The 19,297-nt window shown below is 39.3% G+C and overlaps 1 protein-coding gene across 2 annotated transcripts in view; it reads right to left on the bottom strand.

Moving 5' to 3' along the window:
* Vps37a (VPS37A subunit of ESCRT-I) overlaps positions 1 to 19,286 on the bottom strand; it is a 33,595-nt gene extending 14,309 nt beyond the window's left edge. For both annotated transcript variants that reach the window (XM_075986561.1, XM_075986562.1), the window contains exons 1-4: positions 18,837 to 19,286; positions 5,985 to 6,059; positions 4,526 to 4,640; positions 3,705 to 3,805 (exon numbers count right to left, since the gene is read on the bottom strand). In XM_075986561.1, coding sequence (XP_075842676.1) covers positions 3,705 to 3,805; positions 4,526 to 4,640; positions 5,985 to 6,059; positions 18,837 to 18,961 — 416 coding nt within the window. In that variant the 5' untranslated portion in view covers positions 18,962 to 19,286. The remainder of the gene's footprint in view (positions 1 to 3,704; positions 3,806 to 4,525; positions 4,641 to 5,984; positions 6,060 to 18,836) is intronic.
* Between the last annotated feature and the right edge of the window lie 11 nt (positions 19,287 to 19,297).

Genomic DNA, 19,297 nt, shown 5'->3' with positions numbered 1-19,297 from the left:
TCTTAAGACTTAGGGAAAAAAGAATGGGAGACAGGATTTTAAACCACAGAAAGTCTTGTCTCTGATACATTTGGCAGGTCTTTAATTCATCTCTGTCCTGTCACATGAATTACAGTCATCAAAGTCAGGAAGTACCTTCAACACTATACAGAAACTTTCATACAGATCATCTAATTCTCTGGGTGTAGTTTCTCTTGCAAGAAACAATGGTTAACTTTCCAAACATATGAAGCTCTCTTCGGATGATCACAGTCAAAAGTCCACCAGGCACCAGCCAACTGTCTCTTTGTGCTTTCAGTCTTTCACTTTTTCATGAGAGCACCTCTCGTTTTCACCCCTGCGTGGCTCAAACTCTCCTCCATACTTTAGATTTTCTTTTCTGGGGGCAGGGGGGAGTAAGAATTTCATTTCCAGGTGCTCCCCCCAAAAGTTCTACTGGCTACAGATTGTAAAACTTATGGATTAAAATAACTAGACTGGTGTTAAAGGCTTATAACCCTACGTATCCAGAGGTTGAAACAGGAAGAACTGTGAGTTGAAGACTAGCCTGAGTAACAGTGTGTCACTGTCTCAAAATTTAAATACAGGTAAAAGCTGGGAATTCAACCCTAGCCTGGCTAGCTTGGTTCATAGTTTGAGCCTTGGTGCCATACTCTCCCAGAAAATACTGCATGAGTTATGACAAAAAAATAACCATTAGAAAAAGTTAAGACAGTTTCAGAGATTCAAGATTTATATTGGAAGATAAATTTTGAGACTTAAAAATTGATAAAGTTTTAATATGCCCTCATATTAGATTTCAAATTCAAATTTTAGGTTGTGTAATCTGTACTCTATGTATTCTAGACTCTCCAAGAGCATTAGATTCCAATCTCATTTACTATATCTGATGGATAGCATGACGACTTATGCTGACACTCTTAGCACCCATTTAAGAGCTGGGCATAGAGACACACATCTGCAACCCCAGTACGAAGGAGGGGTAGGTGATAGAGACAAGAAGATCCCTGGAAGCCACTGGCCAGCCTGCCTAGCCAATTGATGAGCTCAAGGTTCAGCGAGAAACTTTGTAGCAAAAAAATAAGATGAGCAGTCAAGGAAGAGATCTGAATAGGAAGACATAAGATATCAACCTCTGGCCCCCATATATATATATCCTCAAGTACTTGCATGTACACATGCAGACAAACTAAAAAATATATATCTGGTGCCATTTTAATTTCGGATCTTTTACAACTTCTAAATTTAATCTATGTCACTCTGAACCTTCATAAAAATGCATCTTATTACTGGTCTTTTATAATGTGATAATTATTTTATGGGCCTCTGCATTTTCATTTTAGTAAGTTAATGTTTCAATTTCATCTCACACTTTTCTCCTTCTTTCCTGTGACCCTTCTCTCACCTTTCCAATTGAAGCTAGAGCCTCACATATCCATGACAAAACTATATTTGGCTGAATCACTAGATCATGGTATGCATCCAATAGAAAGGATGATCCAAAAGCAAAATCAATAACCAAATTTTATCCCATGGTCAGTCCACAAAGCAAAACCACAGCTCTATCAAAGCAGTGAGCCCAGTTGGATTTCAGAATCCGTTTTCCCTCATTAAGGGTAGTCTACAGTGGTCTACCATTGCACGCTAGATATATGTGAGGTCATTTTAATCTTGTCATTTAATACCTTGTCATTTTAATCTACCCTTCTTCCGTTTAAAAGATGTTCTTAAGGAACACAGCTGAAAACCCTCCTCTATACCTCTACATGAGTGTGAGCCTCTTATAAAATAAACTGTGGGAGTTCTTGTGTGAGACAGCGTGAATATATTTTTGCATATAGGATACAGGTGAATTTTTGTGATCAGAGATGTGTCAGACTATATATTTTTAAAATAGCTACAAATCTGCAAGATTTTCAGAGCACACTTCCCACAAACATATGGTTTCTTGAATTCTGCCACACTAGAGAGAGATGGAGTCTATTTCTTCTTCTTTTTTCAGCCTGAATGTACTTAAAATGCAGCAGAAATGATGATGTGCAATACTCATAGCTATATCTGTGAATATAGATAGTAGAAGGCAGTACACCTTCTACTCGGCTGGTCCAACCTCTTTCCATGTGGCATGCTGTGAGGAAACTCAGACTGCCTTAAATGGTAATAGCTCATAGCCTCCACTACAGTCTTGGTAGCTGGCGAACAAAAACTGCCAGACAAGAGAATTAAATGAGTTTTCATATTATTTAATTGTACTTTTCTTCTTCTTTTCCTCCTCCTCCTCCTCCTTCTTCCTCTTCTTTTTTTTTTTTTTTTTTTTTGAGATATGGTTTCTCTGTGTAGCCCTGGCTGTCCTGGAACTCACTCTGTAGACCAGGCTGGCCTCAAACTCAGAGATCCATTTGTCTCTGCCTCCTGAGTGCTGGAACTAAAGTGTATGCCACCAACGCCCAGCCTCAATTACACTTCTTAAAGCCAAGTCAACTAATGGAAAAAGTAGAACAAAAGAGTTGCCACTAACACCTAACCAAACTATAGGTTCATAGAGAAAAATGTCTAAGCATGGTGGCATAGGCCTATAATTCTAGCCACCCAGGAAACCAAGTCAGAGATGACAACTTTAAGCTCTGCTGGTCACATTGCAAGTTCCAAGAAAGTCTAGGTAACAGAGTGTGACCCTGTTTTAAAATCTAAGATTAAAATATGCTAGGGATGGCTTTCTGCAGCCCTGCTTGACATGTTCAAGGCCACAGGTTCAGGCCTCAAATCCCTAAGACACACACCCACATTTTACTATTTTAAAGACAAGTTCTAGTATGATTTTTTTTGTTTTGTTTTGTTTTTTTGTTTTTTGTTTTTTTGAGACAGGGTTTCTCTGTGGTTTTGGAGCCTGTCCTGGAACTAGCTCTTGTAGACCAGGCTGGTCTCGAACTCACAGAGATCCGCCTGCCTCTGCCTCCCGAGTGCTGGGATTAAAGGCGTGCGCCACCACCGCCCAGCAAGACAAGTTCTAGTATGATTTGTTGTTCATGTTAATGCTCTACTCAGGAAATTATTGGAAGATAGTAGACGAAGAAACTAGGAGACAACCTTTTTTAAATAGAGAAATATAAAACTCAAGAAACAAATAATCTAATATATGAAAACAACAAAGGAAAGCTTGAAGAAAAAAACAAGGGGAAGCTATTGAATGAGATCTGTGTGACAGAGATAGGGTGTAACTAACAAGGAAAATGGTGGGGGGGGGCACAAACAAACAAAAACAACCAACTAAACACAGAACCTAGAGATTACCTGCCTGATAGACATGAACAAAAGTGAGCTAAAAAAATCAGCAATGGCTAATATTTATGAGTCGTGTAACAAACACACCAAATAGACTTATGTAGCAATCATGATATAATAAGAGGAGAATGGAAATTTTGTGGCAGATAGAACCCTCATCTATTACAGTAAGAGGTCAATAGGTAATAGCCAAAATGAAATTCAAGAACAGTCCCATGAGCCTATTGTTGAAAGACGGTGGGTAAATAATCAACTAAATGAGAAATACACAGCCCCCTCTGAAAACTTTGGCCTTATGGGCATGAAGGTGAGTGTGTGGCAATCAGAAGACTGTCTTTGTTTTGAACATCAATTCCCTTAAACTATATTTTAATTATGATAAATGAAAACATGTTAAAGTTACATACTATAAATATACTTACTATGGAAATGCTGTTGAAGTAGGAGCTAAAACTGGAGGATTCTTCCAGAACTCATCCAAAAGACTTTGAATAATTTTTCCAAGATCTGAGTGCATTGTAAACTGAAAGTAACAGTAATACATAATGATAAAAACCCTCTCCAAACACAAACAGTAACAGTAATACACAATGATAAAAACCCTCTCAAAACACAAAATTTCATGGGAATAAATCTCATTTGAAATCTTAACCAATGTCTGCAGCTAAAAATAACTAGGAAAGAGTGATGGCTCAGTGGGTAGGAACACCTAATGTTTTGCAGACGACCCAGGTTCAGTTCCTAGCACCTACAAGGCAGCTCACAACCTATGTAACCCCAGATCTAGATGATGTGACACTGTCCTCTGACTCTCTGGGCACTGCATACACATAAACACGAATACACATAAAATTAAAATGAGGAAAAAATAAAGAAGTAAAGAACACTGTGTCAACATACTAACAATAATGATTTACAACAGTTTCCTATAGAATCCATACTATAAATATTTAGTAATTAACAAATCAGGTTAAAAGTCTATTCAATCGATAATGAAGCTTCCCACACTTCACACTTCCCAGTAACTTGATTGTCAGAGGTAAACACTCAGGGTATTTAAGCTGCAACATGTAACATTATCAACCACATTATATCCAGAACTTCAAGTTACAGGCTTAAGTAAACAGTATTGTCTAAGGAAACCAATTTCAAAATAAAAATTTTATTACACTTCAGATTTCTAGAGCAATAAATTGTAATAAATGGGTAGGTTAATTTGATATAAACTATAGCATATACATACATTGCTTACTAATGGAGAGGTAACATACAATCCTTGATTATCCATTAAGTGATGTCTTATTGGTGGATAAACACTAATCACTGGTTTTTCCTGAGGAAATTGTGGAGGAAGTAATCTAGTAAAGAAATAACACACACAAAACAAAAAACACAAACAAATGAAAAAAATACAACATGTAACCATAATTCTAAAACAAAGTTATTTAAAAGCAAGTTAAATTTTCACATTGTCTTATATGGATTAATTTTTAGTAACACATGCTTTATTATAAATATTGAGCAGACTGAAAATATATGAAAGGCTATATTCTGGCAATAACACAGTAATTAAATACAAGAGTTTCTTTTTAAAATGGAATATGGGCTCCATGCATTACAGAAAAGTCTTTTTAGCATGTCAACAAATTGATTTCCAAGCTAATAAAACTTGCTGAATAAGAATCTCAGCTAAAACATAGATTGTCCACCTGTACAGCAAATCATGCAAAACTGCCTGACTATTTAGTGGATTATGGCTCTGGCCATGTGTTCATGTGCGTGTGTGTGTGAAATCCTGCCCGCAGTAGCCTGGGCATGCATACACTACACTACAGAGGAACGGGTGAGAAGCAAGTACTAGGACTACACTACTGTGCTTGTCACCAAACCTTGGCTCATCTGAGTCCTAAACGCTGCGCTAACACCTCTCCTCACCTAAAAAGCTCTTAATTCAAAAGTCAAAAAATGAATCTTTTTTAAGTACTACAAAATTAAGATTAGTTTATGAAATATTTTAATAGAAGTTTGTTAAATCCAGAACTCTGTTTCTTAAATTTTAAAAACTCAGAATGTTTCCCTTGAGGCTTTTCTGCTTATATACTGGTTAAGGAAAGTACTTCTCGACATTATCAAAATTGGATTTTGTTGGACTCTCCTCCCTACATCTACCTAGGCACTGGATGGGAAATTAATTCATTTATATAGCTAAAGTTCATTTTTGTTATTTATTTTTGTTTTTATAGGTCAAGATTTTTAATTTTTTTTTAAAGAGGCAATAAGTGGCCTCTGGAGCCCATGAGTCCATGTTACAGCCATTTATTATGACTCTGTAATATATCCTAATTGGTAAGGCTTCTATATAGGTTCATAAAGCTCATAATGTATTTTAATTCTTGCCAGAGATACATGTTCATCCTTAGATTTGTTCAGAGAACAAGTATTTTATAAGGCCTCCTATGTCCATGTGTTAAGCAATAAACCACAAAGTTTTTATTTCACTAAGTTGAGCACTATTTTATGTTATAGTTACTATGAATAAGTTCATTTAAACAGCTATATCTGATATAACTAAGAGTCAAGACAAAAAAGTTAGTTCCTATTACACGAAATATAGATTACAACTCTGTTCACACATTATTGTCTAGCTACTAAGACATAAAATTAAAACCTAGTACACAAAAATAGAAAAGAATTTTACTTACATATTAATGTTAATTGTTAGGTTGTTTACTGTGAATGGCAATCTGTATTCTACATCTTTTTGTATTTCAGCTATACTGTAAAAGAAAGTAGAAAAGATATAAAAAGAGATCAATGCTATAAAAAAACTGTTACTATAAAAACCAAATGTTAGATGCTATAGCCTACAACTTTTTAAATTCTAATCACAGCATTTGGATAGGTGATATGATTTGTATCTAGAGAGAGAATTACTATAGTTGGAAAGACTTATCAAATATGCAGGCAATAATATTCTGTAATATCCAGAATATTATTATTGTTATTATTATCCAAAGGGTAAGGGAAGGATGCTAAGGAAAACATATAAGGAAAACTCAGAATAATCTCAGGTTGATTTAATATAATTTTATCCAACTCATCATTAGTAGAAGCAACTAGAAGCCTTCTGGGTAATATATGTCAACAAGTAGCTGAGTTCTGCTAACTATGCCACTATCCAGCTTTACGGGCAGCTGGGGATGACTGGATCTGAAGAATTTAAACGGAGCAGTCCCAATGACTGTCTCTTTAAATGGTGACATAATGGCTCCTGACTGCTTTCCACCTTTCCTCTTCTTCCCCAAAGGAGCCTACTTTTATTCTGGGTAGCCATATGCTATAACCATACTCTTTCTTATTACTAGCTGTTGTTAAAGACTTTATGTCCCAGCCAATGAAAACAAAGGTTAGTAGTGGGGTGGATTTCCAAGGAAGCCACTTACAGTGGAATCCCAACTACTAGCTCTTTCTGCCTTTCTTGCCTTCTTCTTACTTCCTGTCTGGATGCTAGGCTTGCATGGTAATAGCCACTTTGAGGCATCCTATTAGTAGGTGGTAGGCACTACAAAGCAATGAAGTAACTAGCTAGGGTCTTTGATAAGTATGAAACCACTTTTGGTTTTTGTTTGCTTGCTTGTTTTGTCTTCTTTGAGATAAGTCTTATTATATGTAACCTTGACTGACCTGGAACTCCCAATGTAGGTCTTGACCTTAGAGAAGTCCATTTGCCTCTGCTCTAAATACTGGGATTAAAGACAAGAGTCACCATGCCTGGCTTAAATTTCAAAATAAACTTTTGTCTTGTTTGAGCTACTACTTTGGGAGTCTTTGTTAATGCTATCAGAGCAGAGTCCCAAAATAAAGCCGTTATAATCTGACATCCTATAAGGTAAATCTAGGAACTATGGAGCCTCTGAAAGCTCACCTGAAATGTTAACATTCATAATGGTTCTAAGGGGGAACACACAAGGTAGTACTCATTAGTTGACATAATGGAGGACATTTAGTATTCATTAGTCTTTGAAAGGTCTAGCAAATATATAACACTTTCTGTTATTTTATTCCTTTTAGTTATTTCAAACTAACAGTTTTACAAAGTTTATTTTCCTCATTTTTTGGATTAGTGTATTTTCTAGCCTTCAATAAAAACCTAGCCTCTCAAAATACATAAATCTTATGTATTTTGAAATGTTTCTAAGTGTTGGTGTCTCAGTTGTAAAGCACCAGCATGACCAAGTCAACTTATAAAAGAAAGCATTTAAATGTGGTCTTGTTCACAGTTTCAGTGGGCTGGCCCTTGACAACACCATGGCAGGGAGTATAGCAGCAGGCAGGCATCAGCTTTAGCTGATGAGCTTACAGTATGAAAGCTAACCATAAAGGATGAAACTTTCGGGTCATAGTCAACTTGATTTTTCCTTGCTCTATGACTCAAGTATACAGTGTCTTCAGCAACAGGGACTGGGAACCAGGGTGATCCAATGCTTTTCCTGATGCCCTGATACATAAAGAAGAAATGTAGTTCCTTGTCTAAAACCAGGAAAATGCTTGGCAAGGCTAATAATGGCCTGAAGCCAGGGCCTTGGGGGAACAGTAACTTCTGATCCTGGGAACTTAAATCTTCCCCCAAAGGAGCTAAAGTTATCAATCCCCAGGCCACTGTGTGCTCAGTCTGTGCACACTTGAGATATCCTGAGCTCCTTTTTAAACTACATTCCTTGATTAGCTTCCTGCTGACTTCCTCTCACTGTATGATAGCTTTCTGCTGATTCTGTCCCATTTTCCCCTGCAAACTGTATATAAGATGCTGTACTTCTTGCATAAGGCATCATCTTATGCAAGACCTCCTAACCCCAACTTTCTTGTCTTCTTTATTTTTCATCCCAGGTCCACCTGGTCACAGACCTGTCACTGAAGAACAGGCTGCCAGTTCAGGCTGATAGGTTCTTACCATCTATTATGGTTAGAAAAGCAATCATCAATCCTGCCCATCTGTGAACGCTGCACGCTAAAATAATGACTGGCTAGCCAGTTTGTGCACTGCTGCAACAGTGGCACAAACATAATGGGAAAACCCACTACTTTCTGAATGAGTTTACAGCACTCTCCACAACACAGTACCCATACCTAGGACCATGACAGAGATAAGAATCTGCAGCTAAACAGGTCACAGATCTAGGGGAGAACAGTTAAGTGACACAGAAGTAAAATCCTAATGACTTAGTATTATATGCATAGACTGATGCATCTCTCAAACTTCATCAGGAAAGCTTCTATTTACAATACATAGTGATTAACAAAGAGACCAACAACTGACCAAGGTACAGAGAGTAAGAGACTAAGGAATGCTCAACCCTAAATGGGCCATCTGTATCAAATGCTCTCCTCTCAAGGTTCAGAGATCATTGTTTTTTGTTTTTTTACTTTTATATATTTTTTTTTAATTTATTTATTTATTAAGGATTTCTGCCTCCTCCCCGCAACCGCCTCCCACTGTAAGAGTCAGAGGTGGTTGATAAATACAAGGAAGCAATATCCTCCAGACATGGAAAGGCAGCTGTACATATGAACTCAAAGTAATTGTGACAAATGCACAAACCACATGCAAGTTTAAATCAGACCAAATACTAGCATGAAGAGGGGAGGTGGAAGCCGGGCGGTGGTGGCGCACGCCTTTAATCCCAGCACTCGGGAGGCAGAGGCAGGCGGCTCTCTGTGAGTTCGAGACCAGCCTGGTCTACAAGAGCTAGTTCCAGGACAGGCTCCAAAACCACAGAGAAACCCTGTCTCGGAAAAACAAAAAAAGAGGGGAGGTGGACACCAAGCCCTGCCCCTACCTGAGGAACTACTGGCAATTATAGTTGCTGGAAGAGGTTGAGTTAGCTTTTTTTTTTTTTTTAAGAGTGTCACCTCTTGGTCAACTATGCTCTGGTGGAAGGCCACACATCTGAGGATATACAGATAGCACAAATTGGATTTAATGTGGAAATTTGAAAAAAAATAAAAGCACAAAGTTGAGTGGGTAGAGAAGGGAAATGGACCTGCAAGTATGGAGAAAATAAGCATGATCGAAATACACTGTATGGAACTCTCAAATACTAAAATAGTAAGTAAACAACACAGAGAAACAGCTAAGCTAGATTCAAACAGATAATCAGTGTCAGGATTTACATCATCTTTATGAAAGCTTCTCCCTGGGGACGGGATTTAGGCTGATACCATCCTCCACTATATGAATGCCACATAATTAAATGTTATTAAAACAAAGTCCTATTTTCTTTATTCCTCTACATTACCAAGATGTCACTGCACAAGGAATAAATAGTGAAAGAATCTTCTACCAGTTCGAGTAGAGAATCTTAGTGACTCAAAGCAAGGCTTATTAAAATAAAGACAGACTCCCTGAGTTCAAATCCCACATATACCATTTTACTTGGTGTGATAGTTTGAATAAGAGTGGCCCCCATGGGCTCATAGATTTGAATGCTTAGTCATTGAGAGTAGAACTCTTTGAGAAGGATTAGAAAAGCATTGTCTGAGTAGGTGTGACCTTGTTGGAGAAAGTATGTCACTGGGGGTGGGATCTAAGGTTTCAAAAATCCATGCTAGGTCCCATTTTCTCACCTGACCTGTGGATCAGGATGTAGCTTTCAGCTACTGCTCCAGCACAATGCATGCTTCTATGATGATAAATGGACTAAACCTCTGAAACTGTAAGCAAACGTCCAATTAAATATTTTCTTTTATAAGAGTTGCCTTGGTCATAGTGTCTCTTCACAGTAATAAACAGTGACTAAAACACTTGGAATTGGATCAAATACAAGTTCTTGAACTTTTTTTTTTTCGAATGAGAGATGGTTATATTAAAAGTATCCATCTGCCTTGGGTTGTCTGATTAAGAAAGATCATATATGTAAAGACTTCAGGAGATTACAAGACAAATAACTGCTCAATGTGTTAGATGTTAAATTTAAGCTTTTAGAAAACTCACCTAAGTTGTACCTTCTCAGATTTGTGGCAGTAAAATTTTAACAAAGATTTTTCAGTCACTGCCAGAATTTTTATTAGAAAAAAAATCCCAGGAAACATACTAAAATGCAAGCTGCCAAGGGAGGGAAGCAATCAGTAGTCCTGCCCCGCTGTCACACTTGGGAAACACAACAATCAGCATGGCAAAATACCCATATTGGTGCAGGCACCCAACTCAACAAAACCAGGAGGAAAACAAGAAAAACCCTCAAGAAACAGCAAACAGAAGACTTCAAATCTGTATGATTAATATCTTCAGAAGAACAAATTGGTAAGCATGTACAGGTATCTGCATATATATGCAGTTGATATGAAAATGAAAAAAAAACAAGACACTAAAAATTTTAAATAGCTCAAATAAACAGTCTGTGCTATTTGGAAAACACTTTAGTACAAATCAGTCTGTTGGAGAATGCTGATGTAAGAAATTCTAATGTAAACTGCTTGATTTTGTTTGTTTCAAAGAGCTGTGTGACATGTAACATTTATTTAATATCTTCTCAGCAGAGTTCCAAAGACCGGATAGGATAATGACCAAGGAAATGGGAAGAGCTATAGAAATAGAAAAGAACCCTGGTGGAGAACAGAGGGGGAAATGTCATCTTACGTATATTTAAAAGCCAACTAAGACTTAGCAACTAGAAAAAGGGAATCTGAGACCATACTCTTGACAAAGCTTTGGTACAAAATAAAATAGGGTACCTACTACAGTTTCAGCCTGAAATGTTCTCCAAGGGCCTACGTGACAAATGTTTGGTTCCCACGTTGGTACTGCTGGAAAGCAGTGAAGCTTACAAGGTGGCCCAGTAAGTGAGGGATTAGGTTCCTAGAAGCAGGCCCCTTAAAGAGGATTATAGAACCAGAGTCTCTTATTTTTAACCTCGCTGTCCAGTGAACAGGTGTGTAGCACGTTGCTGCCAAGACATGCTGCCTCACCACAGGGCGAACCAGAGATGGAAACCTTCTACTGTCCTGGTGAAGAGCAATTGGATTTACTTTTTAAATGAGGCTAATCTTTTTAACAACCAAGGCTTACTGCAAATTTTTGTCTGTACTTCTGAAAAAAAGGTTTGACCATGTTTTCTAGGCAGACTTTCAACTATATAGTCTACACTAACCTCAAACTTATGTTTCTGCCTCTGCCTGCAAGAGCTGCAACTACCACATATGTGACAGCTTTTGGTTACACCTTTAAACATGTTCCTTTTCTAGCTAGTCTCAAAATTTATCATATCTGTCTTCCAATATTGTTTGATCTCAATAGTATCCATGCTGCTGCCTGAACACTGAGCTATTTTGAAATTTTCTGCATCAAATTTCCTGCCACTCCATCAGATATAAGCTCAGCTTCCCATAAGTCCCCAGAAAGATGTACTGCGACCAGGGTTCTGCTTGGTGATGGCCTCTGGTCGGTCAACTATCCCACAGTGCTGGAATTAAAGGTATACACCACCACCACCACCCAGCTATAAAGAATAGATCTAAAAGCCGTAAGTCAAGTACTCAAAAACTCATTCACCGGAGAAGCTATATGGGTAAAGATTTGGATAATCAAAAACAACTCTGTGATCCATGGAATGGTAGCAAGACAGTACCAAAGGATGTTTTAAAGACTATGCTATAATTCTGCTACAGGTTTAGATCTTGAATGTTTGCAAAGGCCCATGAGGTGAACACTTGGATCATAGCTTGTGGGACTTGGGAAGTGAGAGAGCCTTTAAGAGGGCCTAACAGAAGGAGATATTTGGGCTCAGTCTCTCATCTTTCTCAGCCTCCTGGCTGCAGAGCAGAAGTAACTTCCCCTGCCATGCATTACTATCACTATGTATTGACAAGAGGGCCAACCACTGCTTAAGCCTCTTAATTTTTTAAATCAAGTAAGTCTCCCCTCTTTTCGTGTGTCTGGATTCAGTATGCACATGTACATGAAGGTGAACCTCTGATACTGCTTCTCAGGACAGCAGTGGACCTTGTTTTTGGAGACAGGGCCTCTTTCCAAAGGAGCTCCCTGAAAAGGCTAAGCTGACAAGCCAGTAAAGCACAGTAATCCTCCTAACCCCACACCCTAAGGGGATTTACATGTAGGAATCACTGTACCCAGCCCTTGTATAGGGCTCCCAGAGATTGAACTCAAGTCCATTTACAACTGAGCTATCTCCTACACACCTTTCCTCTTTATAGGTCTGTTTATCTGAGCTGTTTTCTCAGTGATGGAAGGCTAACTTACACAGACACTATATTTTCTAGAGATACTTAATTTTTAATTTTTTTATTGAGCTATATATTTTCTCCACCTCCTCCCTCCCCCCCCTCATGATCCCCCATGCTCCCAATTTATTCAGGAGATCTTGTCTTTTTCTACTTCCCATGTAGATTAGATCCATGTATGTCTCTCTTAGGGTCCTCTTTGTTGTCTAGGTTCTCTGGGATTTCTAAGCTGGTTTTTCTTTGCTTTATGTCTAAAAGCCACTTACAAGTGAGTACTTATTATATTTGTCTTTCTGGGTCTGGGTTACCTCACTGAATATGATGTTTTCTGAGAAATTGCCATACTGATTTCCAAAGTGGCTATACCAGTTTGCACTCCCATCAATAATAGAGGAATGTCCCATTTACCCTACCTCCTCTCCAGCATAAGTTGGCATCAGTATTTTCAGTCTTGGCCATTCTGACAGGTGTAAGATGGAATCTCAGAGTTGTTTTGATTTGCATTTCTCTGATAGCTAAGAATGTTGAGCATTTCCTAGGTGTTTTTTTGGCCATTTTGGATTCTTCAGTTGAGAGTTCTCTGTTTAGGTCTGTATCCCATTTTTTATTGGATAATTACTTTTATGACCAATTTTTTGACACTATTATTTTTAAAACTAAGGATACAATACCAACGAGCATTTACAGAGTATTTATTGTGTATTAAACAATGCTGCCGACTCTGTAGCTTCCTTGCACTTTACTAAGCCCTTCTAAATAGGACAGTTCACTTATGACTCAGCTAGCTCTCCTGAATAGACTACTTTTCTAAATGAAAAGTCAGATGGAGGCCTGCCAAAGACAAGTGAGTTGTAGGTAGGATTGTGACAGATGCATAAACAGTAAGTCAGACAGAAGCATTTGGATCAGCAGTCATCAACCTGTAGTCACGCCCCTTTGGCTAACCTCTACTTCCCCAAATACAAGTCATCACAGTAGCAAAATTCCAGTTATGAAGTAGCAACGAAAACAATTTTATGGTTGGGGGATCACCACACATGAGGAACTGTATTAAGGAGTTGCACAAGGTGGAGAACCACTGCTATAGATTAAGAAGCAATGGTTTTAGGTATACTGATTCTAGAAGACCACAAACAGGAGTGTAATTTGTTATATGCCTACTTATGAGCCAGTTAATGTTTCTACTATTCAAATATCAAAAATCCTGTATGACAGAGAGCTAGGGATGTAACTCAGTGGTAGAGCACTGCCTCACATGATCAAGGCTCTGGCTTCTGTCTCCTGAATCTCTCAGGACCTCCTCATCAGATTTCACAAAAGAATCATAATTCTTAGCTTTACAGGCAGAAAATGAGAAATTGGAGGAACTGAATGTTTTATCAAGAGACTGTGCAGCTAGTATGTGTTAGGACCAGAACCGTAATCTAAGACAGTTTCATTACCAAGCTTCTATTCCTCTGTGCTCCCCCACAGGTCTACAATGCTCATGTGCACTTTGTTTTCTGCCTCTAAGAATGTCATTGCAAAGCAATCTACAGATTCAATGCAATGCCCAGCAAAATTCTTCAAAGAACTTGAAAGAACGGTACTCAACTTCATATGGAAAAGCAAAAAATCCAGGACAGCCAAAACAACCCTGTACAATAAAAGAACTTCTGAAGGCATCACAATCGCTGACTTCAAACTCTACTACAGAGCTGCAGTACTGAAAACAGCCTGGTATTGGCATAAGAACAGAAAGGAGGACCAATGAAACGGAATAGAAGACCCAGGCATCAATCCATACATCTTCAAACACCCGATCTTTGATAAAGAAGCAAAAAATATCAAATGGAAAAAAGAAAGCATATTTAACAAGTGGTGCTGGCATAACTGGATATCAACATGTAGAAGAATGAATATAGACCCATATCTATCATCATGCACAAAACTCAAGTCCAAATGGATCAAAGACCTCAACATAAAGCCAGCCACACTGAACCTTATAGAAGAGAAAGTGGGAAGTACACTTGAACCCATTGGCACAGGAGACCAGTTCCTAAATATAACCCTAGCAGCACAGACACTGAGAGAAACAACTAATAAATGGGACCTCCTGAAACTAAAAAGCTTCTGTAAAGCAAAGGACATGGTCAACAAGACAAAACGACAGCCTACAGAATGGGAAAAGATCTTCACTAACCCCACATCAGACAGAGGTCTAATCTCCAAAATATACAAAGAACTCAAAAAAATGGACACCAAAAGATCACATAATCCAATTAAAAAAATGGAGTACAGACCTAAACAGAGAACTCTCAACAGAGGAATCTAAAATGGCTGAAAGACACTTAAGGAAATGGTTAACATCCTTAGTCATCAGAGAAATGCTAATCAAAACAACTCTGAGATTCATCTTACACCTGTAAGAATGGCCAAGATCAAAAACATTGATGACAACTTATGCTGGAGAGATTGTGGGGGAAAAGGGAACACTTCTGCAATGCTGGTGGGAATGCAAGCTAGTACAACCCCTTTGGATGTCAATGTGGTGATTTCTCAGAAAATTAGGAAACAACCTTCCTCAAGACCCAGTAATACCACTTTTGGGTATATATCCAAAGGTTGTTCAATCGTGCCACAAGGACATGTGCTCAACTATGTTCACAGCTGCTTTGTTTGTCATAGCCAGAACCTGGAAACAACCTAAATGCCCCTCGACTGAAGAATGGATAAGAAAAATGTGGTACATTTACACAATGGAATACTATACAGCAGAAAAAAATGACAGCTTGAATTTTGCAGGAAAATGGATGGAGCTAGAAAATATTTGAGTGAGGTAACCCAGACACAGAAAGACAATTATCACATGTCATGGGTGGTTTTTAAACATAAAGCAAAGAAAGCCAGCCTACAAACCACAATCCCAGAGAACTTAGACAACAATGAGGACACTAAGAGAGACTTACATAGATATAATCTACATGGGAAGTAGAAAGTAGAAAAAGACAAGATCTCCTGAGTAAATTGGGAGCATGGGGACCTTGGGGGAGGGTTGAAGGGGGAAGGGGAGAAGGCAGGGAGGGGAACAGAGAAAAATGAAGAGCTCAATACACACACACACACACACACACACACACACACATTGAATGTCATTGCATTGAGGGGCTTGAGGAATCAATTGACTTTCTTGACTGAGTAGAGCAGAAAGAGATCAGGCAGTCAATTCTTTCAGTTCTGTGGACGTAAGGCATATAAAGATGACAGGCCAGCCAAGCTTGGATGGGCCATTAGTGACCCATCTGTACCTCCTACCTTCTTGGCTCAGAGATTCTTTCTGGGAAGTCTAGTAGCTGTACAACAATACAAAAGAAACACAATTCTGATGTATGCCATTACAACCAAGTTAAGACTCTTTGTTTGAATATACAAACAAAACAGCACTCCATCACCATTATCCATCTAACTGTATTTCCTGACTGTGGGCACAGCACAGAAACAGTCTACGAAACAGCTTCCCCTCTGGAGACTAAGGATTAGCCTGGTTAGCAAGGATTATCATAAACACAAGTTACTGAAAAACAGAGTGAAAATCATTTCACCAGTGAGGGATTATTTATCTTAAAGCTTAAGACTTAAGAACTAACACTACATGCCATAGATGAAATGACGTTAACTCCAGAGTTCATTAATTTAGCAGTGAACTATTTTACCACACTGCCAGCCTTCAATCATAACCCAGATGAACACAATCATATCTAAAGAAGAAGCACTTTCCCCCCATTTGTTTTTCTTCCCAAAAGCTCTTTGTATTATTGAGAAAACCTGGACTTTCCCTCCAACCTCTGTTCACTAGGTTGAAGTCAGGAGTCCTGCTTGTATCTGGCATGGTAACATGTGCCTTAACGCAGCACTGTGGAAGCAGAGGACAGCTTCTGTGAGTTCAAGCCCCCCCCCACACACACACACAAAAAGAAGAAAAGATGGAAAAAGGAGTCCTCCTTTTCCTGACAGACATGACGGTGTGAGGTGAGGGTGAGGTGAGGCCATCATCACTGATTATTTACATCTCCTGGGTTGAAAGCACTCCACTAAGTCTGTGTCCTACAGATTATAAACAGAAGAAAAAAACAAAAACAGGTGTTCTTTGAAGAAGTCAGAGGAAATGGGATCCGAACAGAAAATCAACAGTGTCTTCTGAAGTAAACTTCAAGGAATTGAAGAATTAGTTCTTCTACATATGAATTCATAAGTTTTAGTGGTAAACTGATTAGTGTGATTATTATTTTTTAGAAGATTAGTTTTTGAGTCCAGTCAACATGACTTCCACTTTTCATTTTCATAATATTCATTGTGCTTTGGTTAAATACTGTTAATCCTCTATGACAGCTTCCCACTTGTTTCTGCGGGAACGAGGTAAAAGAAAATAGTCATAAAATTCACCTAACCTTTTGGGATGGTTAAGAATTTGATAAAGTGTTTAAAAGATTCTTGAATATTTAGAATTATATCTAATTTGTAAGTTTGAAATATTTCAACTAAATAAAATCTCAAGAACTTAAAAGATACAGATAATGTTACATGTTAAAAATTTCTAGTTCAAATATTAGCACACAAAATAATTTCTGCATCCATTAAGGATACTGACTGATCCTCTTAAACTAACTCCAGATGTCCTTCAATGAACAATTACTGTTTTATTACTTCTATTTTGGACCAAAGTACAAACTTCAGATCACTTTCCTCATGTACTAGTCTTATCAGTAAGAGACTCGTGACTCAAAAGCTCCATCTCATGAGGAGAAAAGAAAGGTTAGCAAATGGCTCCACCAGTATTTTTACAGTAGTAATACTGACATTCTGCAGGTTTCCAAGGTGACAGTCGAAGGGGAAAAACTTTGTTGTGTTTCTTAAAACTTAGCTTATTTTATAATATCTTGAAAGTGTGGCTCTCGAAGGTTAGAAAAAATAAAGCATTTAGAGAAAGACTGACTTGTGTTGGGGTTTAGAAATCATTATCCTAAGTATAGCACTTGGGCACTCTGAGAACCGTGAACTAAGGAAGACTTGAAGACTTCCAGAGGCAAATTCTCCTGTTTTCTTATCTCTTGTCCCATCAAATTCCTCTAGTCACAGAAACAAGAATTCCTTTTCCTCCAGTATGAGAAAAGAAACTTGCTGCCTGGAAAGGCCACTTTTTCCTTAGAAAATACTCTTTCGAGAGGGGTTCTGTCCTTGTAACAGGGTAAGGAATGCTACACAAAGGTAGACGTGAGAACAGGAAGACAGGCACAGCATGGTGGCACACAGCTTTAATGCCATCACTTGGGAAGCAAAGGCAAGCAGATCTCTGAGTTCAAAGTCAGCCTGGCCTACAGAGCAAGTTTAAGGATGATAGTTTACTTGCTTGAGAAAAAAATTGATGGGTAACAGAAAAATAGCCCCTGATGGTGTGTTCAAACTCATTGTTACTATCTCATGGATGTGTATCTATATATTATACAACACATTAAAATCATATTTCATATTATAATGTGCATTATGTGACAAGGTTTTTTTAAAAGGTTAGAGTTTAACCACGTTGGCCTTTATACATAAAATAGGCTGTGGCCCTGTTAATTAATTGTAAAACTCCTATGTTATAAAGTAATTCTGATACCTGAAAACCCTAAGCGGCCACGGACATATGTAAACAGAAAAGGCTGTAGCAAACGATTTTACAGGGAAAAAAAAAAAGGTCAAGATAACCTGAATTCCTGTATTTCTAGTTTGACGACAATAAGATAAGCAAACTCAAAAGACAACGGATGATCCAGATAATGTATGTCAGCTCCTAAATGTGGGGCCCAAGACAAGAAAGTGAGAGGGGAGCAGACTCTGTAACAGTTGCAGGACCAAAGTTATTGGAACAGGCTGAACTTTAATTACAAACTCAAAAGGATTATCATCCGGACAGAGTTAACTGATCAAAACACTGTGTTGCAACAGTTTAATTTTTCACTTTGAAACTTGGGGATCAGCCTTCCCAACTGTCTCTAGTCAGGTGTTAGCATGTTAACAATTCAATTAGGTGAATCCAAGGAAATATTAGCGTGAGAGCTAGAGATAGGAAATACAGACTACGAGAGATGATTTCATTATGTCCGTGGAGATGAGCAAGTCAGGAGACAAGCTGCGCGGGGGGGGGGGGGGGGGGGGGGGAGTACGAGAGGCACATTCGGGAAACAAGCCCACGGGAAGGACTATCAACAGGAGGCAGCTGCCGGAGCGGCCTGCGGATCGGCACGGGTGTCTGCTGGCAGCCCGCCCTCCCGCCCTGGTCAAAGCCACCAAGTCACCTGGAGTGGGAGTTCCGGAGCGACTCGATCAGCCGCTGCTTCTGCTGCTGGAGACTCGTGAGGCCGGCGGGGGACCCGGCCGCGGAGGATGACGCGCTCTTAGCCAGGGGAAAGAGCCAGCTCATCCTCCTCGGGTCCCGGCCCGAAGCCCTAGAAGCTTCGGGCCTGCTCCTCCCCGCTCAGCCTAGCCTTTCCGGAGCGACCGAGTACGGCCGGCACGCTGAGGGGAGCCGCGCCTTCTCCCCGACGCCGAACTCGCCGAGACCCTGGCCCCCCAGCGGGACGAGCTTCCACAGCGGGCGGCTGGGAAAGGACGACTCGCCTAGACCACCGGTCCCCGGTCCGCTCGCGTCCAACACCAAACCAGCCGGTGTGAGCGAAACCCGCCGCCTGCCCGGAGCTCTGCGGCCCGGCGTCCGTCCGTCACCTGCCCGCCCCGCCCTCCCGAGCGCCCCGCCCCC

The sequence above is a fragment of the Microtus pennsylvanicus genome, chromosome 9 (genome assembly GCF_037038515.1).
Source record: "Microtus pennsylvanicus isolate mMicPen1 chromosome 9, mMicPen1.hap1, whole genome shotgun sequence".
Lineage (NCBI taxonomy): Eukaryota > Metazoa > Chordata > Mammalia > Rodentia > Cricetidae > Microtus > Microtus pennsylvanicus.
The sequence above is the reverse complement of the archived record's forward strand: the minus strand, read 5'-3'. Positions and strand labels throughout refer to the sequence as shown.